Consider the following 25,064-nt stretch of genomic DNA (forward strand, 5'->3'; position numbering starts at 1 on the left):
GAGTGCTGGATGTATTGGTGGATCTGGTACAAGTGTTAATGTGGCGATTTGGTGGGGTTTTTTTCTTTCTTCTGGAGGATATAGTGACATTATTGCAGGCCATGGTAGCCAAGGGTGAGCCTGATAACGCTGTATGCTGCAATTCTAGCCATGAGTTTTAAAATAAGTTGAAAAAGGTGGTTGGCTGGCATTTTCTGTTCTTAAATATCTTTTGACGCTGCTTGATACTAGCTTCTTATTCTGCTGTTGTAGAGCTGTTATAGTTGATTTTGCTTCTGAAACCAGAATGCTTGAAATGCATCTTAAACACTACTGCTTTCCCTGAGGGAAAAGCAACTGCTAGCAGACCCTTCTGAGAAAAGAAACCTCACTGGTTCCCTTTATAAATGTAATTTTCTTAGTGTTGTCGGGAGTAAAATGAAACTGGGTGCTCTGGTTATTCTAAGATTTCCTGGGCTGATGAGTTGAGGACAGTCTTCTGCAGCAGAATACTGGATTAACTGGCTACCTCTGCTGTAAAAGAAAAATAAATAAATAAAAAAAATCCTCTAGCTGTTTCTTCTGGTCCCAGACAACTTTGTAATTTGAATAAAATATCTGGGTTTAAGTTTTAAAAATCAGGTTTGTTTTTGTACCAATCTTTTTTTTTTTCTTAAGACTTCGGAACTAGTACCAGCAGCGGAGGTCTCTTTGGAACCACTAACACAACTTCCAATCCTTTTGGGAGTACATCTGGCTCTCTGTTCGGCCCAACTAGTTTTACTGCTGCTCCAACTGGCACAACTATTAAATTTAATGTAAGTCCTGGTTTTCTTTCTTAATCCAGCCTGTTTACTGTAGGATAACAGCCTATGTTAACCTAATTGTAGGGTAACAGCTGTTATTTGTATAAAGTGCTGTCTTGGTCACTGAGCTGAAAAAAATGAGTAGTTAATATGGAAGTATGCAGTGTTCTGAAGTGACCTGAAAAGGTCCCCTTTAGTGGAACTGTTGCAGTGGAAATAGGATGTCTAGTTAACTCCAAAGAGCTAGATTTTTTTGATGCTGATTTTGACAGTCTTACCAAATGCCGTGGAGTAGTGCCCTATCTAGACTTCCTAGACTTAGAGCTGTGCTAAAGAGGTAAAGCAGCTCTTAAAGCAGAGCCTCCTCAGGAAGCTAGGATGTGCCACAGAAGTCCAGGTGATCAACACTAAATGCTAACAGCAGTAAAGATTAAAGACATCTTGGGATAGGTCAAAGCAAATGCCATTCTCTTATAAGTCAGCATGGCTTTGGATATGTAAGCTGAAATGTGAAGACTGATCCCTTGTGTTTTCTGGATGAGTTCCCTTTAAGAAAGGGTTGAATAATGTCTTGAGAGTTCAATGGCGGTTGGAAATAGAGGGTGGCTCAGAAAAGAAGCTGTCATGGAAATGGGTTAACTGATCAATCTGCTGGAAAGAGTCAGTCTTTTTGCCATATACTTGTTTGTATTTCAGCCCTCTATTTCTAGGCTGAGCTGATTTAACAGACTTATTTATTGCAGGGCATAGACAGAACTGTGGTGATAACTTGGGCAGTCTGAGTGCTGTTAATATACTTTCATAGCACAATTTAAAAAGGCAGATAATGGAATCCATGCATAGTTAAATGATTTATATCACAACTTTAGATAAACCACTTTTAAAGTGAAGCTGAAAAATGAATTGTACTGCATTGTTTTGAGTGTTACTAAGGTAAATTGCACTATTAAACGCCATTGAATGTGCCTCATCACTGGGTGAGGCCACAGCTGTACAGGTAAGTCACACACTGCTTCAGGTCCTGTGTGCTGAATTTAGCTTTCAACAGCATCTGCTGAGGCAGTAATAACTGTATTAATGAAAGTCTACCTGGATTTTAAACCTGATATCTTAACCTCTTGTCTTGCAGCCACCAACTGGTACAGATACTATGGTAAAATCTGGAGTAAGCACTAACATCAATACCAAGCACCAATGTATTACTGCTATGAAAGAATATGAAAGTAAATCTCTTGAGGTCAGTCAATGAGTGTTCAAACATGCTTGTCTTGTTTGGCTGTTTGTAAGCATTGGCTTAGTAGAGCTTTTTTAAACTGTAATAAGGATCCGTTATGCTCATTAATGAGTAAAAACTTCAGTATCTGCATCACTCACAGAGGAGAAGTATCATCAAGTAAAATACTTATTTCATCGCCATATTTATTGCATTTGTTTTTAAATGCTTAATGCTGCAGCTTTTGAGGAGCTGAAATTCCATCTTGCTGTATGCCAGAAGGGTGAGAGACCCAGTTGGGAGCAGCCCTGTGCTGCTGAGATAACTGCAGAATCTTGGACAAAACTCACAGTTGTTCAATATAACCCAGTGTTCCCAAGGGTATAACCTGAAGTCTTTCAGTTCAAGTTGACTTATTTGATACTTTTAAAACGGATCTTGTACTCAAATGATCTTAAACTCTGGGAAGTAAAATTGAAGCCCTGACGTGAATCTTGAGTTTAGGTCATGTTTTGGGTTTTTAAAAATGCAGTGTTAACAGCCTTTTCTTGATACCATCACCTTGTTTTGGGTTTGAATGCTGTGTAAGCATGTTAATGACACTTGTTTAACCTTATACTGTGTAAAAAGAGTGGGTAAAGAGAGCTGGATTTTCCTTTACTAGGAACTCCGTTTAGAAGACTACCAGGCAAACAGGAAAGGGCCCTCGAATCCTGCAGGAGCAGCTGCAGGCTTGTTTGGGCCTTCTACTGCTACATCCAGTACAGCTACAGGACTTTTTGGCAATTCTACTAATACAGGCTTTTCGTATGGACAGAACAAAACTGCTTTTGGAACCAGTAAGTACTGCCTGTCCCCTCTCTTTGCTGGTATGCAAATATGCAACTACTCTTCAGGTATGAAAATTTGGTAATGAAAAAAGGTGGGGAAACACTGGTGTGAGCTCAATTTTACTGGTTGTATTATCGCCATTCAATAATTAGGTTCTTTGCCATAGAAATCTCTTTATTTACTCTTCAGGGTTTGCAAACTTCCTCTGCATCCCCCAGGTTTTGCTGAAAGACCATTCATTAGAGCATCTGGCTTTACAAGAAAGCTTGTTTATGTGGGCAAATAAAACAACCAGGATATTGCTAGTGATCAGTAGAGTGACGGCATCAGTTAATAGTAATGTCAAGATTTTTTTACTGCTGCTAATCAGCAAAAGTAAATTCCCTAGAAATTAATTATGTGGGCAAGTTAATTTATAGTAGCCTGACTAGAATTTTCCAGGAGGTTTTTTCCACTGTAGAGCAGGGTTAGGATGTGAACTTGTTTATATGTTGTGCCTTCCTGGTTGCATGCTGTCTGTTTTGGCATTCTTGGTCAAAAACTAAAAGCCAGGTATGAAGTAACTAACTCCCATAAGTGCTTGCCTGTCTGCTAGTTGCGTGTCGGTTGGGCTAACAGGGTAGTGGACCTTTTTGAATTTAGCATTAAAAAAACGTGCAGAAAAGTTCAAACACAAATTCTATTTTTATTAGTTTCTGCTGCAAATCTAAATGCAAGTAGATATTTGTATTTGTGGAATCAGACTGTAAACAGCAGATCAAAATCCTGTGGTCTGTAGAAATGGAAGTGGTTATCTGCTGTAAGAAAAGCTGTACTGTGTTGGGTTAGAATTGTGTGTGTCCTTAATGACAGACACTGCTGGACTCGGTCTCTGGGCATGCCTGGGTTTAGCTAAGCTGCTGTCCTGGAGAAAGATCAATGTACAGGTGGCCGTATTTCTCTGCACCCCGTGAAGGTACAGTTTGTTAAAATCCACGGACTGCCCAACCTGGCAGCCTTGCCAGGCTTCATGTGTTTCTCATGCAGACGACTCTGAAGAAAGCACCTAGTTCTGCAGAGATAGCAATGGCAGTTGAGTGAAGGAGCAAAAGCTTTTCTCGATGTGTATGCCGTTTTTACTACATGTAAATAGCCCTTTTCCTTTGGGGAGAAAGACGGTGATGGTGACTGAAGTTTGGGTAGAAGTTTCTGTAGTAGTTGTGTGGGTTATAGAACAGAACTGGTGTGGAGGGCACTGCCTGCCTCTTGGCTAGGGAGCTCTTTCAGGTCCTCATGGTGCAGTTTTCTTTGTACAGTGGAGAACAAACTGACCATACCAAAGCTGGTATCTTCTTGGTCAGATCCATCTGTGAGGTAAACTTGCTGGTAATTCTTGGGTCTTATGCTCACATTGACTTTAGGAGAAGGAGAACCTGATGAAATACCTAACATGAACTACTTCCACATGAATGGAGGTGCTGTGCTGTATTGATGATGCTGGGTGTCTTGCTGTTCCATTGAATTGAAGCGGGTCTTTTTCCTGTTTTAACATGCTGAGTGTGGAAATGTAAATGGGATTGGATAAGTACTTGAGGGTTTTTTAACCAGTGTGTGTGTTTGTTGTAGGTACGACTGGCTTTGGAACAGGAACAACAGGTCTTTTTGGTCAGCAATCTCAAACTACGAGTCTATTTAACAAACCATTTGGTCAAGCCACAACAACGCAGAACACTGGCTTTTCTTTTGGCAATACCAGCACCCTAGGGCAGCCAAACACAAACACAATGGTAAGACAAATTGTTTGAACCCTTAAAAATTGTGCTATAGGTACTTCAGCTAGACACAGGAGGCTGTGATACTGTGATTTAGATCTTACTCATTGTAGTACAGCTTCATAAAACTAGGATGCAAAGCTCTGAACTCTGCTGTCTGAGCTAGCCACTTGCCAATCAGCATTTTTCATTCATGATAACTGGACACAGTATAGCTTTTAACGAATAACTTCACCCATTCCCTTCAAGTGGTCTGCTCTCTTACCAATTCAAGTATTTCCGATGGTGTTCACACAGATAATATGATCCCATTGTTAACATTTTGTGGGAACAAATTCTGTACTTTCTGGTGAATAATGAGCAGTATTCATGGGCCCTTTTGATAGAAGGATGCTACATAGCTGCCACTTGCTGTAAAGCTCGGGCCTTTGGCTCCAAATATGCTATATTCTTTCTGAGTATGTTGTGACTTCTCCCAGAAAACTCTGCAAAATGTTTCTTTTCCATCTCCTTCACACAAAGTGATGAGGAAATTCCAATATCCTTTTCAGCGTGGAGCATAAATTCTTTGATTTTTTTTTTTTAAATTTTCTTTTTATGACTTGTTGGAGAATGACTAAAGCTTCTGAAATGCTTTTCACCCATCTTCTGCCCCCAGAAAAAGGGGTAATGTAGCATCATTTTAACAACTGATTTTTGCGTTGGTTCTGTTACTGTCAGTGCTAGACTTTGAAAAGCATTGCAGCGTTATCTTAACCTGGTTCCTGTTTTTTAGGGTCTCTTTAGTGTAACTCAGCCCTCACAGCCTGGAGGCATTTTTGGAACACCTGCCAATACAAATGCCGGTACTGGATTTGGAACCGGAACTGGTCTTTTTGGACAGACTAACACAGGATTTGGTGTTGGCAGTTCGGTATGTCTGTACCTTAACAGAATAACCTGGGGAAGGAAAAAAATAGGAAAAGCAAATGGCTTGGAGCCCTGTTTCTGGGTGTTGACCTCCATGAAAGTAGTGTCATCTTAAGAGTTAAGATGCAAAATTAGTGTGGTTTTATGTAAACTGAAGGATACAGTATAGGCATGCGTAACGGAATGTCCTAGTTTTGGCTGGGATAGTTAATTTTCTTCTTGGTGGCTAGTGCTGTGTTTTGGGTTTAGTGTGGGATCAGTGTGGGTGAGGACTTTTCCGTTTCTCAGGCCTTGCTGATAGGGGAGGGCTGGAGAGGTGCAGGAAATTGGGAAGGGACACAGCCACATCAGCTGACCTGAACTAGCCAAAGAAATATTCCATACCACAGGATATCATGCTCAGTATATAAACTGGGGATGGGGGGGAGGGGGGAAGTTGGCCAGGGCTGTAATCTTTTCTTGGGGACTGGCTGTGCATTGGTCAGCAGGTGGTGAGCAGTTGTATTGTGCCTCACTAGTTTTCTTTTGTCCTGTCACTGGTTTTCTTCTCTCCCTTCCTTTTGGATTTTCGTCCTCTCCCCTTCTCCCTCCTTTTTACTATAACTGTTACCTTACTATTGTTCTTTTGTTTTTATTTTAATTATTATATTGTTCTTTTCTGAACCCTCAAGTTCTACGTTATTTTCTGATTCTCCTTCCCACAACCCACCTCCCCTGCCCCGCCCTGGGGAGTGGGGAGTGAGTCACTGTGGCACTTAATTACCAGCTGGGATTAAAAACATGACATGGAGCTAGTGTTTCAGAGATTCATTTTCTAAGAAGTAATGTCTTGGTTGATAAGACAGCAAGAGAGACCAAGCATCTCTCTACCTATGTATTCCTGGGGATGCCCCAGCACAGTGTTGAAAATACAGATGTTTGAAGTTGTGATGATTGGTGACTTAACCGGAAAGTGGACTTGATTCTTGATACTCAGTCATTTTGGTTGTAATGGAGTGAAAATTATAGAATTGTTTAGGTTGCAAAAGACCCTTAAGATCATAGAGTCCAACTGTAATACTTGTTTCCGGAAGGTCCTTGCCATATACTAGCGTGTGTGGCTTGCAAATAACGCAGCACTGTTGGGAATCTAGGTTGTGGTCTAAGTTGTGCTTTGCTTGAGTTTTGCTTTCTTGCCTACATTGAAACACTAATGCTGTTCTTTTAATGTCTGTCTGGGTTTCCAAGTTCATGTTTTCTTCCTTTCAGACCCTGTTTGGTAACAAGCCTGCTGGATTTGGAACCACCACGACCAGTACTCCCTCGTTTGGTACAACCACTGGCAGCGGGCTCTTTGGTAACAAACCAACCCTGACTTTAGGAACCAATACAAATGTTTCTAATTTTGGTACATATAAAAAAAGTGAGATTTCAATCACTTAAAACTATACTGCATATACCACACACCTGGCTGCTGAATAGCACATGCTAAATGATTATGAATGTTAAAGTTCTCAGGTAAGCCATGCTTCTGATGCATGTTGCTGCAGGGAAAGGTCTTGGATGCTGTTTTATACCTTTCCTCTTGATGGTACTCCCTGGCTTGGGAGGTAGAAAATTCAGTACCAGTATTAGGCGAGCGCTTAAGAGAAGGTGGAACCTGTAGTTGAAAACTACTGAAATAAAAAAATTCAGAAGACATAGAGGTTTGTTACGAGGCTGCAAATATGCTGTGGTTGCAAAGTAGTGCTGAAGGGAATGCAGTAAAACCAGTGATATCTGTAGCCTGATGGTAGGAGATACTGCACTGAAGTGAAGGTAAAATGAAACAGTCAGTTCCTGTCTAGCTGATGGTTATTGCTATCTTTCATGGTGCAAAGGATCAAAGTCCCAAAGAACTGGGTCTTGTGTTAATGTTGGTGTCTAACGCTAATGTTAGAGAACCAGTGTTGAATGAGTGTGTGATTGAGCAGAAGAAATGTGCAGTGATAGTTCAAGTAAATGGCAATCTTCCTTCACAGAACTTCTGTTGAAATGGGTTTAGTCTCTATTTTCATTCTTTTTTTCTCCCCCCTCTCTCCTCTTTTCTTTTTTTCTCCCCCCTCTCTCCTCTTTTCTTTTTTTCTCCCCCCTCTCTCCTCTTTTCTTTTTTTCTCCCCCCTCTCTCCTCTTTTCTTTTTTTCTCCCCCCTCTCTCCTCTTTTCTTTTTTTCTCCCCCCTCTCTCCTCTTTTCTTTTTTTCTCTCCCCCCTTCTTTTTTCTGAACAAAAAAACTATTCGTAAAAGTGAGTGGGAGTGGATTTAGACCCTGACATCTTTTTTTGTTTGGTTCATTGAGATTATTTTTTTTTTATTGTATTGGCAATAAAGTCTGCACAGGGCAGTGAGCCTGCCCTGCTATCCTGCCAGCATAGACAGAAGAAAGTGTCAAGCTCCCAGCCTGCCAGGGGCAGCGCCTTAGCAAGCACAGTTTCTCTCTGGTGACCAACCTTGGGCAAACCGTTAATACAGTACTTTTGAAAGTTGCTACCCATTCCCTTGTAGCTAGAAAGACCTTGGAGAACAGTAGAACACTAGTGTGTTGGCACTTTGGTGGTGAACAATACTGATTGTAGTATGTGGTTTTAATTTGCCTGCTTTACTTGCAGTGGTACAGTTTATAGGAAAAACGGAGTTTGGTTCTAAGGTGTATCTGCTGTTGGTCAATGACTGCAGTTTTTTAGTGTAATTCTGGTTTTGCATACTGACCAGCCGTAGGATGGTTTCACAGTCTTCAGTTTAAGAACTAATCCTGCCTGTTAGATCTGGATTGTACTTATTTATAATTAGAGATTTATCTTTGAACTGTGTGCTTGTTCTGAGTTGTTACCTGCTTTGTTGGTGAGAAGAGAAATGCGTGTGTGGTATATCCAAGCAGTTGAGGGAAATTTAATAAGTCTTTCTCTGTTGCCAGATGCAGCAGCATCACGTCCATTCTGGCTTTCAGTAAAACCTTGAAGTCTGGTACAAACTGAAAAGCTTATGAAGGCAAAAGAGTGTTTCTTCTGTACTGATGTTTATAGTATTGTGTTCATAACTTAAATATGTCTGTTTGCTGTTGAAGTCCCTTCTTGATGCTTGTCAGCCTAACTTGGGTTGTTGTAAACTGTGAAATTTGATCTTGGCTTTGGCAGGGCTCTCTCTGAGCCAGTGATGCTCATTTACTTCAATACATGTTTTTTAAATTTCAGCTCTGATAATGTTAGGTTAACGAGCTACTGGTTCTGTTCTTGAAGGTTTTTGTGCCAACACAGGTGGAAATAGTTTGTTTGGAAATAAGTCTGCAACTGGGTCTCTGGGAACTGGACTTGGAACAGGATTTGGAACAGGTAAACAGTTTTAGCAGCTTATTTCATGTCAGCCTAAGCATGGTCATCAAACTTCAGTGATAATATAGCCTTGGTATTACTTGCCAATTCAAATGTATGTGTTCTAGCTTGAAGTCATGAATTGGACTCAAATCAGAACCAAGCAGAGCTTGCTAACACAGTACTACCTAACTTTTTAGCAATTATAGGTAGTATTGCTTACAGTGATGCTTAATGGTTCATAAAACTGGTGGCATCCTCTGTATTTCAAGCCTTTGGTTTGGTTGCATGAGTCTTGAATGTCTGTAGCATTCATGGACATGTTGAATGTTTTTTTGGTTCTTTGTTGTGGGCTAAATTGGCTTGTAAGTTTGCCACAGTCATGTAGTAGATGAGTCATCTCATGCCACAGCTCTTGGGACAGGACAGACATCTTTATTTGGAAACACCCAGCCTAAACTTGGTGGATCGCTAGCAACAGGAGCATTTGGAGCACCAGGATTCAATACATCAACAGCTACTCTGGGCTTTGGAGCCCCTCAGCCTGCTGTAGGTACGTGTACGTTGGCCTGAGTTTAATTGCTGCTTCCTCCCTTGTTTCAGGTGTGCCTAAACATCCCACCCAAATGCTTGCAAGGGGAAAAAAAAAGTTTTGAGAATCTGAGGCCACTTCTGTTGTTGGTAGCAGTGGAGACCATGTTAATGAAGTTTTTTGTGTGCTGATATGTAGTTGCAGTAATTCAAAGTTTCATAATGTTACTAATAACTGTAGCTATTTTAGAACTTTGCAAGATTGCTGATGTAATTCCCATCGTTGAATTTGGGGTAGCAACAGTAGCTGCTTACAAAAAAATTAAGTAAGGGAAATGTAGTGTTACCTTCTTCAGTAATTCCAGATTGGAGAGCTGGAGGGACTTAATTAGAGATTATGCTGTGCCACTGGTGAAATAAGTGGTCTTTAGATCAGGCACTTGTGCTACCGTTTTGTAAGTTAAAATACCTACTACTTCCAGCAGTGTCAGATCTGAGCACTTAAAATGAATGGTGTACATAACATGCTGTAGCCCCCTGAGGCTGTGATTTCAGGAAAATTTATTTTAAACTTGAGGCAGGGGAAGCACATGACACTGTGTGGGAAGACGGGCCCAAGAAAGCTGCTTGGTGTTCGGGGGTCACCTCCTCTAAGCTCAGGGGAGTTCTGTCCCAGTGAGCGGGAACGCAGGGAGAATGTTAGACGGCCTGCATGGATGAATGAGGAGCTCCTAGTAAAGCTCAAACACAAAAAGGAAACATACAGGAGGTGGAAGCGGGGGCAGGGAGTCTGGGAAGAATACAGAGACATGGTCTGAGCATGCGGGGATGGGTTTAGGAAAGCCACAGCCCAGCTGGAACTTAATTTGGCCAGGGATGTTAAAGGCAACAAGGAGGGCTTCTGTAAGTGACAAAAGGAAGAGTAGGGGTGGCTGATTTGCCCAAGGGTTGTGCTGCCATCCAGATGGACCTTGGCAGGATGGAGAAGTGGGCTGACAGGAGCCTTGTGAAATTCAATGAGAAATGTAAAGTCCTTCTTCTGGGGAGGAACAAGCCCAGGCACCAGCACAGGCTGAGGCTGCCTAGCTGGAGAGCAGCTTGGCAGAGGGGGGGGGGGTGTCCTGCTGAGCACAGTTGGCCATAAGCCAACAATGTGCCCCTGTGGTAAGGGTGGCCAGCAGTGCCCTGTGCTGCACTATGAGGAGGGAGGTGTTTTCTCAGCTCTGCTCAGCACTGGTGAGGCTCCATCAAGAGTGCTGGGTCCAATGCTGGGCTTGCCAGTATGTAACTCTCACACATACTGGAGAGAGTCCAATGAAAGGCCATGGAGAGGCTAGAGCATCTCTGCTGTGAGGAATGGCTGAAAGACCTGGGGCTCTTCAGCCTGGAGAAGAGACAATTTGGAAGGATCTCATCCACACATAACAAGACCTGCAGGCAGGTGCCAAGAGGGTGGAGTCAGGCTCTCCCCAGTTGAACCCTGTGCAGGACCAGAAGCCATGGGCACATGCTGGAACACAGGAGGGTCCCTCTGAACATCAGGAAACACTTTTCTCTGTGAGGGTGCCCAAGCCCTGGCACAGATGACCCTGTTTCAGCAGGGGGCTTGGAACAAGTTGACCTTCAGAGGTGTGTCCCGCTTCACTGTTCCATGATCCTGTGAACACCCATCAAAGTAACCGCATATACTAGTGAAAACAGCCAAAATGTGTTTGAAGAGAGTACCTTCTTGTCATGATGAAATTCTCTCATCAGTGTGTTGCAGTCTTTCTGTGTTTCTTATGCTTGAGCCTCCCTTGGTGTAACACTATAGAGGATCCAAGTTTTCCTTTCTGTAGGCAACAGCTGCAGTGGGGCAGTTTAGGGAAGGGTCTCACTGGCTATCATTGGCTCGGTGAAACCAGATTTTGATCTGATAAAGAACCAGTTGTCTCAAACTGTCGTCTTGGCTGACTTGCAGACTTTGTCTGTTGTTTCTCTGGGAGTGGTTTTGTTGTTCATCAGGAATGCATGCATGCAATCTGGTTTTCTTGGGATTAGAAATAAGCTTCTTTAGATTTGCTCAAATGCTTTGTAGTGTGAACACTTAGAGCATTTTATGGGAATTAAGATTAGATGCTAGAAGATGGGAAAGAAAAAATTAAGAGGCCGTTGTTGTAGAGAGTACTCTAGACCTGTAAGTTTGATTGCTGTAGTAGGAATGTAAAAATTTTGCATGAAATACTTCCCTCGCTCTAGGAAAATGTTTCAGAAATCAAATGTATTAGTTAAAGGCTTTGGCAGGCCAGGCTCATTCTACTGATGTGTAGCTCTCCATGCCCCCGGCTTTTCACCAGTAAAAGCTTATGGAATGTGGTTGCAAATTCTAATGGAGGAATACAGTCTGATTTCTTCCTTTAAACTGCCGCTGCAATGGTGACTGAAGATCAAGGGAAAGAAATGCTGAAGTTCGTATAGAAGTTTGAGTTCATATGAGGAGATCCTCTGATTGGAAGGATATCTTTTCCACCTGCCTTGGTTCTATTAGTAAAGCTGTTAAAACTAAAAAATGATACTCTTCTTACAGCACTGACAGACCCAAATGCATCAGCTGCCCAGCAGGCAGTCCTTCAGCAGCATCTCAATAGCTTGACGTATTCACCCTTTGGAGATTCTCCGCTCTTCAGAAACCCTATGTCAGACCCAAAGAAGAAAGAAGAGGTAAGTGCACATAAACATAAACTCATTTTATGCGTGAGATTTGAAATAACTTCGTATCTTGCGCTCACTTTCTTCACTTAAGTACACAATGAGCAGCAAAATAAGTTGCCATCTGTATATTCATACTGGTGCAGTGGCTTTTTATGCTCTCCAGGATGCAAACTGCTTGTGCTGTGGCTTTGCATTTATTGCCTTTGAGTGCATCGGAGCCTTCACTATGGAGTAGTTCTTGTTATGCTCAGTGCTGCTAATTAAGAGTAAAAATGGGTAAATGCCTCTGGTTACAATATTTTTAGTGCTAAGCTTGAGCTTTACTTATGACACTTTGTCAGTCTCTGATAAACCATACCCTGTTGGCTTGTTTTATTAGGCAACAAAATGAATAGTCTTCAGACGTAAAATTTAAGGGAGGATCTAAGTGGCTGCTGCCCCTGGGCAAATTCCTGGGTTAGAGATTTTTCCTGCCCAGACACTGGAGCCAGGCATGGTCTGCCTAGAGACCCAGGGGTCTCCTTCTCAGGCTGATGGATGTGGCTATTGCTTTCCCATTTGCCAGCATAGTCAGTTGTGCAGCTGGGCCATGTATCCCAGATGCACAGAGTGCACTGGCACAGCTGGCAACGCAGCCACGGGCAAGGCACTACCTTAAGTCCCCATGTGTAACTGCTAGGAATACCATAAAATATAAGCATATACACCCACATCCTCTTCCTCCCCTTTGGCTAATGAAGCTCCCTGGTAAAAGCACACATGGCCATGTTCTCTAGGCTCACCTGCATGTACATGAATCCCTTGATTGTTAGCATGGCCTCTCTGTCCATCTGATAGCCCTGCCCAGATCTTGAGTCCTCTTCCTAGTTCCACAGAGCAGGCTGGTCCAGCTTGATGCTTGCCGCAAAAAGCGTGTGCACTCACACTTGTTTTGTAGGCACCCTGTACGCACAAATCCCTCTATACCGGCATGAGTCCTCTGCTTGTGGTATCCCTGCCAGGACCCAGGGTCTCCTACTTGCAGGCCAGTCCATCTTGACGCTTGCTAGTGAACTACACACATGCACCTCCACGCACAGGAGGTTCAGGGACGATGTGGGTGCTCTGTCTACCCCTTTCTGCCACCAGCTGGGTGGCCCAGGCACATGGGCCAGACAGTGTTGTGGTCTTTCTCAGTGGATGTTGCACAATCTTTCACTCACAGTAGTTGTCCCTCCAGTAGCTATGCCTGGGACATGCACTGGTCCCATCCCAGGGGCTTGAGCAGACACCCACATCTGTTCCAGATGCTGAGGTTTCCTCTCGCTCTAGCTGGTGGCAGCAGAGCCCTGGGGAGCCCACACCCCTGGTCTGTCCCCACATTCACTCAGTCTGGACAGGAGGTCCGCATTGGCCTTCTGCAAAGATATGCTTGTAGGTTCTGAACGGCCACTCCTGACTGACTGGAAACTTGTGGTCTCTGGTGTTGCTTCCCTTAGCTGTTGTCAGCTAGCTTTGTCTGGTTTTGTTTATGGCTTCCTCCTTCACGTATTTGCATTTAAAAGGTCCTTGACTTAATAACCTTAAAGCAGGCCCTCTCGCTGTTTGTGAACCCTAATGGTACATGGTATGAAAACTCCAGTTCTGCATCTCTTTGTTACAGAGGCTGAAACCCACTAACCCAGCAGCTCAGAAGGCCTTGACAACACCCACCCACTACAAACTGACTCCACGTCCAGCAACCAGAGTACGACCGAAAGCTCTGCAGTCAGCCGGCTCTGCTAAATCCCATCTCTTTGATGGTCTTGATGATGATGAGCCATCCCTATCCAATGGTGCTTTCATGCCAAAGTTAGTTTTTCTTTTGTATATGTTGGAGGGAGGAGGTGGTGGAAGAATCTTCTGATCAGATTAAGTAATCTCTTGTATAGTGTCTTAAATTCAATGAGTGTTTTGTGGCCTGATTCAAATATGAGTAGCAATAACAAATTTTATGTAAAACTTGAACAGAACTGTTTTCAGTAGAGGAGATAAAAATGCTCAGCTTAAACTGTTAAGGCTAAATAAGCTGTAAAATGAGGTCATCCCATGATTGGAGCAAAGCTCCTATAAAGTCAATTAGGAACTATTACAAGGAAAGCTTGTATGGTGTAATGCTTCCTGCTTCTGAAATAGAAGTGTTGTTAGGTTTGCTAATGCAGCCAGAATGAAGGCAGATTTCTGGCATTTTCATAGCCTAGCACTGGTTCTGTTTCAGTTACCCAGATGTTTCTGTGAGTAATAAATAACGATGATGTCAATTTACCCTACTGAAGCTTTTGATTTCAGTCTTCAAGAGCATCTGTGGCAATAAAATTGAAAAGGGGTTTAGAAAGCTTGAGTTTAGTTCAAAATGATCAACAAAAAGCTTTGGAGAAAGGTGTCCGTCATTTAAAGTTTCTGTAAGCACAGGCTTTTAGAAAATATCTTGTAACTTTTGTAAACTTTTTGTCTGTAATTTAGCCTGAACAATCTGTTCACTTTCCAGGGAGAGGGGGCAGAGCATGGATTTACTCAAGTGTTTTATTGAAAAACATCAAATGATCAGAACATGGGAATACTTGGCCTTTTTTGGGTGTAATTGGCATAGATATTCAGTGATCTTCAGATTGCAGGCAGTGAACCCTAGCCTGGCCATGGATTTGGTTTTAATGTGACGCTGTAGTAAAGAAGAAACTGCATCTGTGGGCCAGACTTTTGTTGCAGCATTCTGTGCTTCTGCTGGAGAAGCTGTTTCGCAAAACGGATAATACTGTGGTTTACTGAACTTGGGTTTTGAAGCTTTCAGTGACCTGTGCTTTTTACACTTACTCATAAACCAAAGCCTCCGATAGAATTCCAAAAAAAGTTGTAGTATCTCAGCTACTGCAGTGCTCTTACAGAAGACTTCATATGTCGTGAGTGTGGGAACACGGCTTACACAGCTGGTGTCTGGTCACTGGAGCATGTGAATTAAGCATGGAATATATATTTATGCAGTGGATATATTCAAATTTCTCTTCGTTGTTGGTTTTATTTTTTCTTTTTTTTAGGAAGAGCATCAAAAAGTTGGTTTTGAAGAATCTCAGCAGTAGTGATCTGTTCTCCCCTGTCAATCGTGAAAATGAAGACCTGGCTTCTCCATCGGAGTATCCAGAGAATGGAGATAGGTATGTTGATTCATCATGCAGATGTTTATACTTCACGAGAAATGCAAACTGGTTATGCCTGTCTCTAAATTATTATTAATAGAATAGGTAGTTATTTTCAGGGATGTAGTCTTAAATGTTCATTGGAAGCAACTTGACCTGTTGTGAGATTCATTTCCTCATAATCTAGCCACATATTTTTCCTGTGTGGTCACATACCAATACATTCCGTCCAAAATCAGGACTTCAAAGGGGAATTGCTTTTTGGATAGGTCTCTCTTCATTCCCTGTAGCAAGAAGCTAGGGCATTTCTTGAGGGAAGCAGTAAAACTGACCCTGAAGTGAGAGGAGCCTCTCCTTGTGTTTGGTCATCAGTAACATGGGAATTGTAAGGAAGCTCCACTGATCCAGGAGTCTCATAGTAGTAATGTATCTTCTGCATATTAAAATGAGGAATCTCTAAGACAGTCTCTTCTCGCAGAAGTTAGAATACCCATCTCCCCTAAAAAAAAATAATCTGTGGCCATATTTCAGATGAACTGGGGTTTCGGTTTGGTTTTCTTTTAATCAAGCTGGAAAAATTCCTGACGAGCTCAACACTTTGATTTTATTGAAAGCCAGTACAAGTAAGAACTGATGATGGGAGTGGGCAACCTTGTTTCTGATCACCTTAGACCTGATTTAGGTAGTTTGTAATGGGGCAGAGGCATTTGATAGCTGTTGCCAGCAGCCAGGTACAACAGCCAGCTCTCTGAAGCTGGTGTTTTGGAGTGACTGTCACAATAGTGTTCTCAAGTTTGATTTGATCATGATGCTTGCAAGACTTAATCATCCCATTCTTGTAAAACTGTGTATTTTGGGCTTAAAAGTGTATCAGCCCGGTTCACAATTCATTGAATCAATCAGAAGTGGAGTGACCTTGGGGGGGGCAGTCTCTGTTCGTCAAGCAGTCTCAACACTGAATTAACACCTCGTTGTTGTGGACTTTCATAGAATTTGAGTTGGAAGGGACTGTAAAAATAATCTAGTTCCAACCCCCCTGCCACAGGCAGGAACACCTTCCCCTAGACCTGGTTGCTCCAAGCCCCGTCCAGTCTGGCCTTGAACACTTCCAGCAATGGGGCATCTACAGTGTCTCTAGGCAGCTTTGTCCAGTTGGGGGTCTCACACCTCCATGGGTAGAGACTCTGCAGCCTCTGTGGGTCTCTGTTCCAGTGCTTGACTGTCCTTATTGATTTCGCTGTTTTAATTTGACAGTTTTCTCATCCTCCTGCCATGCATATCTGTGGAGAGCCTGAATTTTGTCTTTGATGTTGGAAGGGTGTTATTACACCCCAACTTGCAAGTCTTTTCTCCAGACTGAGCAACCCATTTCACTCAAGCTTGCCTCACAGGGCATATGCTTTAGTCCCCCAGCTATCATGGTACCCTGCTTCTGATCTTACCGCTGTCTTTCGTGTAGTGGGAGCCCAGATTAGAGGCAAAATGGTAGAGGTTGTCTAACAAGGGCAGAGTGAAAGGGAGTAATTGCTTCCCTTGGTCTGCTGACTCTGCAGAGTCATGTGGTGGTTCTCTTTACTTTTTATATGAAAAGAGACCTGAATTTTAATGTTGACGTAAGACCTTTGGAACTAAATAACTCAACTTTATGCATTATTTCTTCAGGTTCTTTTTGTCAGTACCTCCTGATGAAAACCACAGACAAGATGGTGAGCGAGAGGAGGAGGAGGATCATCATGAAGTAACGAGGTTTTACACTAACCCCATTGCGAAGCCCATCCCACAGACTCCAGAGAACACTGTGCACAAACACCAGAACAATTTTGATGACACCATTGTGGCTCTGAATATGCGGGTGGCCTTGCGGAACGGTCTGGAAGGCAGTAGTGAGGATGCCTCGTTTCATGATGATTCTCTTCAGGATGACCGTGAAGAAGAGCCTGAAACTGTGCATCATCTGCATCCTGCAGGTTAGGCTTGGGGGGGAGGGGGGGAGGGGAGTAGATGTGTAGCTCCTGACAGCTTTTCATGCATGCTTTGTTGAAATTCTTTTACTGTTTCAGACCCTCAGCTGCTTTTAAATTCCTTTCTCTTTTCTTCTGAATACAGGTCTTGCTTCTCAGTTTCCTACCTAGTACAGAAATTTTTTTCTGCTGAGTCAATGAACGTTTAAATTGCATTGCTCAGTTTTATATTAGATTGGGGTAGTGAGGTGCATGAGAAGGAGAAAGAGGACCCAATCTAATTATTCTGCAGTAGTACACTGAGTTGACTATCATTCATTAGCAAGATCTTAAACTTAGAAATCTAATGCTTGGTAGCTATCAACATGCAAACTGGACTGTAGAGTTTGCCAGGAAAAGAATGGGCCATAGAACGTGGTTGTGTCTCTAGAGGACCATTGTGTGTGTATTTTCAGTACTCCCAATTCTGGTCACAGGGTTTGTAAAACTGAAAAAGGTGGAGAAGTGTGAAGATGTGATGAGGGGTCTTGAGCACCTTTCTCTCAGTTAAGACTTTATAGTTGTTGAAGAGATAGGAGTGTATATTAGAATATTTTAAACTCAGGAGTGAACTGGAGAAGGTGAAGAGTAAGAGACTTGTTCCTCCTTTCAGGTAATATGTGGCATGTAATGAAAGTAGCAGGTGACATGTTCAAAATAAATGTCTTCAGACATTTTGTAGATGCAAGAAGCTTTTGTGGATTTTGAAGATCATTAGATAAATTAATAGATGAAAAAAGATTGGCAGCTGTTAAATGGAAAAGGTGCTGCATCTTGGCCAGCCGGTGCCTGAACTCCCACATTATTGAAGCTGTGAGAGTGCTTCTGTCAAATATTGCTGTAGATGTTTGCATTTGTCTTCTGACCTACACACCTGCTACTGATCTCTGACGACAGGTTGTTAGGTTGGAAAAACCTGGCATAGCAGTTGTCTTAAATCTGCTATGAAGGCTGTGGAATTAAGGGATTTTGATTTCTCTCATTTGCTTTTGTTGCACTGATTCTCAGTTTGAGACCTTCAGTTGTTCAGGCTTGCAGAAGAAATGGACTGAAACTCTTGAAATGTTAAAGCTGCAAGCTTGCTGCCAGCTCAGTTCTCAATGAATTTTCTGTTGTAGGAATTCTTCTCACAAGAGCTGGGTACTACACCATCCCCTCCATGGAGGAGCTAGCTAGATTTACCAACGACAAAAATGAATGTATTGTGACAGACTTCACCATAGGCCGCAAAGGTGAGCACGTACAGTTTTTCTAGCTGCTTAAAGCTGAACTTAAAAGCTATGGAATCTGAACCCGGGTTCTGTGCCCTCAGTATGATTATAAACAGTGCCCCTACATTGTGAACATTGTGAACAACTTGCATCAAAGTCTTGTCATAGTTTGGATTGGTAGCACTAACAACCTCTGTTATGGGATGACTTAGGAAGCTTGAATATGAATATGAAAAGAACGGAAGCACTTCCTGCTTTAAAGATGCTTGCTGTGAAATCCAAACTTGCTGGAGCATTGATGCAAACCTGATTGTTGTTGCTTCTTTTTAGTTGTGATCTATGCTGGAGCTGACTGAGCTCTAGTGAAGAGCCATCAGCCCAAACTATATTCTCTGCTGGGTTTTTTTGGGGGGAAATTAAAAATTTAAAGAATTATATGGTATATACCAGGGGTCCTCAACCTACAGCCCGTGGGCTGGATATGGCCCCCCAGGGTCCTCAGTCTGGCCCCCGGTATTTACAGACCCCCCTGACCCCCCCGTTGGGGGGGGAAACCAAACAGCTGCAGATGACTGCCTGCCCCTTCATCTGTGCGCCAGCCCCCTGTTTAAAAAGTTTAAGGACCCCTGGTATATACTGTTTTTCTTTAAAAAATTGCTCTAAATAGGTTATAAAGCTGAGGGCACCCATAGTATTTGTGTAGGCAATATGAATAGCTGAATGATAACAAGCTTTCTGTGCAAAAGAATTGGCTTAAAAATAACATCTTCAGCATTTTCACATGGCAGTTGTTGTACTTTGTTCGGAGAGATGACAGTGAGGTGGTAAGATGGGGAAAAAGGAGTATAGCAGGAACATAGCTTCTCTGGCATGCAGTTTTCTTTCATGGACAAAATAGTGATGTTTTGGTTTCTTTTACAGGCTACGGATCGATCTACTTTGAAGGGGAAGTAAATCTAACTAACTTGAATCTGGATGACATTGTGCACATCCGTAGAAAAGAAGTTATTGTTTACCCTGATGATGAGAGAAAGCCACCTATCGGTGAAGGTTTAAATAGGTAATTTTAAAATACTTACTGTGTGGGGACAGTGGCTAGGAAGGGTAGAATTATAACACTGATTATCTACTACATGTGCAGGCAGCTACCAAGAAATCTAAATCTGAGGTGTGCATTCAGATTCCAGCATTATGCAGTTACTAGATACCTGCAAGTTTCTGATCCAGAAATTGGGTTTACAAGCTGGTTTGAGCCCACATGCTCAATTCTCAGCTCCTGTATGCCTGCCTTAATAGCTCTGCCTCAAAACCTTGTAATCTCTTAACACTTTCTTCTTGTCTTTAACAGACGAGCTGAAGTTACATTAGATGGAGTCTGGCCTACAGATAAAACATCTCGTTGCCTGATAAAAAGCCCTGAACGACTGGCAGAGATGAATTATGAAGGTAGACTGGAGTCTGTATCTCGGAAGCAAGGCGCTCGATTCAAGGAATATCGCCCAGAGACTGGATCCTGGGTGTTTAAGGTAACATTTTTGTTCTAGTTGTAAAGTGATTTCCAAGAATATCAGAAGTAGTCTGAAGTTAGACTCTCCTGAGAACTTGGAATTCAAACAACTTTGCTAAATTTCTGCAAACTCTCAAGTCCTTCAGCTGTAGTGCAATCTGTCCTCATCAAACTGACCAAAACTTTGTCTTAAGACTTGCATACAGCAGATGTTCTTGGTCTATACAAAAGGTGAATTTGGGGTGTCACAACTGCTGTGTAAGGTGAACAGTTAAACCAGCTTGTTGCTCAGGCTTTTCAGACATGGATGCCTGAAATACCTCTTCCCAGGTATGACACATCTGCCCTTCTCGTTACACAGGTGGCACACTTTTCGAAGTACGGCTTGCAGGATTCAGATGAGGAAGAGGAAGAGCATCCTTCAAAAGTGGACACAAAGAAGTTAAAAACCACATCTGTGCTGCCTCCAGGGCATCTGCCACCCCAGCAAATGACCCTGAATGGCAAGCCAACACCTCCATCTCAGGTGGGAGGAGGACTGAATTAAAATTTCATTTTATTAATTCCTTTTTAGAGCAGCTGGTGCCTAGAGAGTGGTTCTTGAAGTAACAAATAGCCTGGAAGTTGAAGAGCAAAACCTTACACAAACTCACACAAACTTGGTAGCTCTTCTGACCTCCTGATGAGTGTTTGCATGTTCTTTTTCATTAAGATAACTTGACATTTCATACTGAGGATGTGTGGGGGATGGGAAGGCTTTAAACACTTCTTGTTAAAATTCTGGTCTAGACGGAGTTCAGCATATTTGCACCACTTAGGGAAGAAAACTTGTTTTTGTGAATATTGAATATATGCTATATAATGATAACGCCTTGTGCTGCCTGCCTTGAGAATGATACTGTGCATTAATTTGACTTTACCGTCATCTAGTATGCAAGACTGTATGCATTATATTTCAAGAATGTGCTTTATATTTCAAGAAATTTAAAATTACTTTTTCAAGGCTGATTATATGCTGGCTTTTTAAACTTATTTGGGCTGGATGTGACTGCTTCTAAAGCTCTGTGAAACCTCCTCAGCGGTATGCTTCTGCCTTACATAGGGAAGGTAGCATTTTATCCAGCTCATTGGTAACCCCTTGAAGTTTAATGTTAATTTCATTTTAAAAAATTATTTTACATGGTTTTGAAGGTTACTGTAATCACAGCTGATAGACTTGTGTTTTTCAAATGTAATTAGTATGGATATTGCCAAGCTAAATCAGGAGCTACTTCATTGTGGGTGAAAAAACAGCCTATTGGGAAGGTGTCCTGTCATTGATGGGATAGGACATACTCTTTATGTGGGTGTTAGTGGTAAACATTTGTGAACTACCTACAGCTCTTTCAAGTAACTTTTCTTAAAACAGAAAGCAGGTATAGAGAGCAGATTACTTTTTTTTTTTTCGAGAACGGGGTTCTCGATTGCCTAGTTTTGCGAGTAAACCTTTGGTAGTTAGTGTGCAGGAGGGCTGAGCAGATGGTGTTTAGCAGCTGGATAGGATGTGCTGGGAGGTTTTTGTTGCAGTGCACAAGCAGGCTTTCTGTTTTACCCTTCAGTAATCAGTGACTGCAGTGAAAGGCGATCTCTAAGCTTGTACCTCACAGAGGCATTGGTTGTGTGCCAAGGTGCTGCCTGGCATGTGGCCAGAGTTCATGGTGTTCTGTATCATGGGGAAGCAGAGGATGGTTTTATTTCTGGATCTCTGGAGTCAAAGCATGAAAAACAGCTTAACACGCAGATAGGTTGAACAGGTTTTTTTTGTACTGGGTTTAGTCTTTTCAAAACCAGGAGATGGTTGTAGTATCGCTTCCCTTCATTAGCCAGTGGCTGTGGCCATATAGTGATAGGACAAGGGACAGTGTTTTTAAGGTGAGAGAGGGGAGATTTAGTTTAAGTGTTAGGAAGAAGTTCTGTGCTGTGACAGTGGTGAGGTGCTGGCCCAGGTGCCCCATCCCTGGCAGGGCTCAAGGCCAGACTGGATGAGGCTGGGAGCAGCCTGGGCTGGGGGGAGGGGTCCCTGCCCCTGGCAGGGGGGTGGGACTGGCTGGTCTTGAAGGTCCCTTCCAGCCCAAAACATTCTGTCATTCTGTGATTGTGGACAAGGGTCTGTTTTTCATGTCAGAAGATACACAAGCAGTAAGAAAGAGTTCTTTTACAACAAATCACAATTTCATTACTTCTGTGGTAGGAAAACATTAATGCAACCAGGAATTGCTTTTGGTCTTAGATAGTCTGTGATCTAGTTACAACCTTTGTAGAAATACCTAAGCCATTCCATCTCCGCCGTGTCAGGCTGTCATGCAGGATAGAGGGGCCTAAAGTGGAGTTCTGGCAGCAGCAATTCACCTAAATGCCCTTCGGTACAGCCAGCACTGGTGCATTTCAGGATCCCAGTGGTAGGAGTCCTGATCCCCACACAAACAGTAACAGTGCAGCCTGCTCTTTAAGCCAAGCACATCCTGCTGTAGTGTCACATTAGATGAGCTGCCACCTCTTCTGTGGATTCTGCTTTGGAGAATCCCAAGGTTGTGTACAGCTGCTGCTTTGTTGCTCCTCCTGGCTCACTGACTAATTAAAACCTGCTGTTCATCCTGCTGTCATAAAGTAGATTCCTTAAGTATTTGCATTTTGAGAGGAATGCATGGTTGTCTGACAGACTTGCCTGCATGTGCTACCTTTCAGTTTCCCTTTTTGCTGCTTCGTCAGATTAATGGGGACCAGAACTGATATTTTAAGCTGTCGGAAATACTGGGAATATGTGTGATTTATTCAGACCTGTCTTACAGATTGAAATGTACTTAGCAAAAAATTCTCCAAGTTAATTAACCTCTTTCATTTGCATATTACTAGCTAAGGGTTTTGGTTTTAAAAATAGGAAAACCATCTAGCTGTCTCTTAAACCCCTGGGAAACAGCATAGCATGACTTAAGAACTTGTCAAACTCCTGGTGTGTAAAGCATCTGCAAATAATACTATTTGATCAGAGGGAAGCATTTAGGATCTAGACTTAGAATTTCTTTCTCTTCCCTTGCTAGCTTGAATATTAATGAATTTATTAATGTTGCAAGGTCCACAGGAAATAGTTACACCAAGGACCTGGCTGCATTAAAGCACAATGAAGGGGGTAGTGAAACTTCTGTGCTTGTAACCATATTTTGACTTGTAAATCTGTTCCTCATACTGTAGGCATGCTCAGATACCACTAGCTAATGCTCCTTCCATGTCTGCCATTAGGTTCTATCTTTACAGACCCCCTAGTCTAATCTGCCTCATCTGATAACCTTCATCGCATTTCTTGGCTGATTCTAATGAGCTAAGAAGCAGCCATTTGAATATGCTCTTAAGTTCTTTAGCATTATTTCCAGTGCACTGCCTGCCATGGTTCCCTTGCTCATATATATGCATTGCTTCCATAGTCTGTACGTTGTTGCTTCTGCAAACCAAGTAAGCTGTAAGCATGAATCTTTCACAGGACACTCATGTCTAAGCAACAGGGGATGGTTAGACTGGAGCAAAACCAGTGGACTGGAGATAGGGGTGGTGGTTAGAGCTTACCAGGAGCCACCTGAGAGGCATTCAGCTAATGTGGCACAGGCAAATGACTCCTGGGCCAGGTGCTTCTTTTGGAGTGGCCTGTTAGCTGCACAGTAGCAGTGCTGAGTGGCATTCTCCAGGGGTTTTTGTCCTATCAGTTTGTTAGCAGAGCTGACAGAGTGAATGGGTTGCAGTGCTCTGTCATGCTCCATGTACCAGGTAGGAGCTGACTGCTGACACCATAGTCAGCAAGCTGGGCAGAAAGAGGTGATGGCAGTGCTCGGAGTTAATTTCTGATATCTGCTCATTGTCTGTACTAGCTGAACATTTTCTCGCCCTGCCTGGAGTGTGAGTTCAAGTTGTCTTAAGTGATTGAAGGTGTATAAAGCTCACCTCAGGCTCATCGCAAAGGTGATGCCTTCAGGAAAATCATAAAATTAATTCTTCCTCCTGCCTCAGACTAGCAGTAGAGATGAGAAGTGTAGCTGCAGATTGGAAGAGAACTACTATATTTTAACCTTCTGACTGCTGATGTGCTAGTGATAAATAAGAGTATCATTGGAAAAACCCCAAAAATTTACAGTGCAGTGATAGTTTAAAATCTTAAAGTAATTTTATGTATATGTGTGCACACACATGCTCTGTGACCCAGCCTTACATTATTTTGCAGGGGGCTCATGTCCACTTAAAACTTCTGTTAAGTTCTTTGTGGAATATAGTCAATGGTTTTAATTTGTACTATGTCACAGCTGGGGAAATAAAACATATATTACAGTGACTCATATGCTCATCAGCCACCAGTGGTACCACGTGTTAATGTTGGAGGATTGCTGCTTTTAAACTGGTTGTCAATAATCTAAAATGTCCTAGATTGAACACAGGCGCACAAAACTCTTCTTTGTGTGGTAGCATTTTGAGGGAGAAGGGGAGGAAGGCAGGAACAAAAATCTCTTCCTTTTTGTTGGTCATGTAAAAAATGGAAAACTGAAGAATAATTTCTTGAACTGAATGGCAGAACGTGGTAAACTTCAGGAGGGCATCACTAAACTGTGACTTCTTCACTTTAACTTGCACTGTTACATTACAACTCTGAAGAAAATGGGAATAGGTTATATATAGTCATCTCTAAACTTATTATGGAGTCTTGACACAAGCAAGGGTGTGCTCCACTCCATTTGCAGGTGATTGTTGGAACTATTAAATATACTTCTTGGCAAACTGTTGCAATCTGTGGTTGTCTGACATGGCCTCTGTATACGTCTGCAGACCCCAGAAATGGAGCAGCTGGGCAGGGTTGTGGAACTGGACAGTGATATGGCAGACATCACCCAGGAGCCCATTGCAGAAGATAATGTGATAGAAGAGCAGGGGGCAGTGCCTGCTTCGACTCACATTGTGTCAACCCTGGGTATTAACCCCCATGTGTTGCAGGTGAGTGTCTTGCCTTTTCCTCTCTTTCTGAAAGAGAGGACTTGGTAGTATTGATCACTGACTTCTCAGTTTGCCTCCCTAAGTGTATTTATCTACCAACTTGTGAAAAAACTACATCACACCTGTAGTATGATTAAAACTTGCATGTGAGACT

The 25,064-nt window shown here is 42.5% G+C and overlaps 1 protein-coding gene across 7 annotated transcripts in view; it reads left to right on the forward strand.

Annotated features, from left to right (window-relative positions):
* The window catches only part of NUP98 (nucleoporin 98 and 96 precursor), a 42,667-nt gene that overhangs the window by 5,093 nt on the left and 12,510 nt on the right, over nt 1–25,064 (forward strand). For 3 of the 7 annotated variants that reach the window (XM_013305174.3, XM_027776881.2, XM_027776882.2), the window contains exons 5-21: nt 658–797; nt 1,915–2,022; nt 2,663–2,837; nt 4,435–4,595; nt 5,356–5,493; nt 6,738–6,825; nt 8,743–8,835; nt 9,227–9,367; nt 11,912–12,045; nt 13,679–13,866; nt 15,087–15,203; nt 16,848–17,152; nt 18,304–18,417; nt 19,318–19,456; nt 19,745–19,922; nt 20,265–20,429; nt 24,746–24,910. In XM_013305174.3, coding sequence (XP_013160628.1) covers nt 658–797; nt 1,915–2,022; nt 2,663–2,837; nt 4,435–4,595; nt 5,356–5,493; nt 6,738–6,825; nt 8,743–8,835; nt 9,227–9,367; nt 11,912–12,045; nt 13,679–13,866; nt 15,087–15,203; nt 16,848–17,152; nt 18,304–18,417; nt 19,318–19,456; nt 19,745–19,922; nt 20,265–20,429; nt 24,746–24,910 — 2,549 coding nt within the window. The remainder of the gene's footprint in view (nt 1–657; nt 798–1,914; nt 2,023–2,662; nt 2,838–4,434; nt 4,596–5,355; nt 5,494–6,737; nt 6,826–8,742; nt 8,836–9,226; nt 9,368–11,911; nt 12,046–13,678; nt 13,867–15,086; nt 15,204–16,847; nt 17,153–18,303; nt 18,418–19,317; nt 19,457–19,744; nt 19,923–20,264; nt 20,430–24,745; nt 24,911–25,064) is intronic. The other 4 variants (XM_013305173.3, XM_027776883.2, XM_055801820.1 and 1 more) reach the window with 4 other exon arrangements.

This window comes from Falco peregrinus, chromosome 4 (genome assembly GCF_023634155.1).
Source record: "Falco peregrinus isolate bFalPer1 chromosome 4, bFalPer1.pri, whole genome shotgun sequence".
Classification (NCBI taxonomy): domain Eukaryota; kingdom Metazoa; phylum Chordata; class Aves; order Falconiformes; family Falconidae; genus Falco; species Falco peregrinus.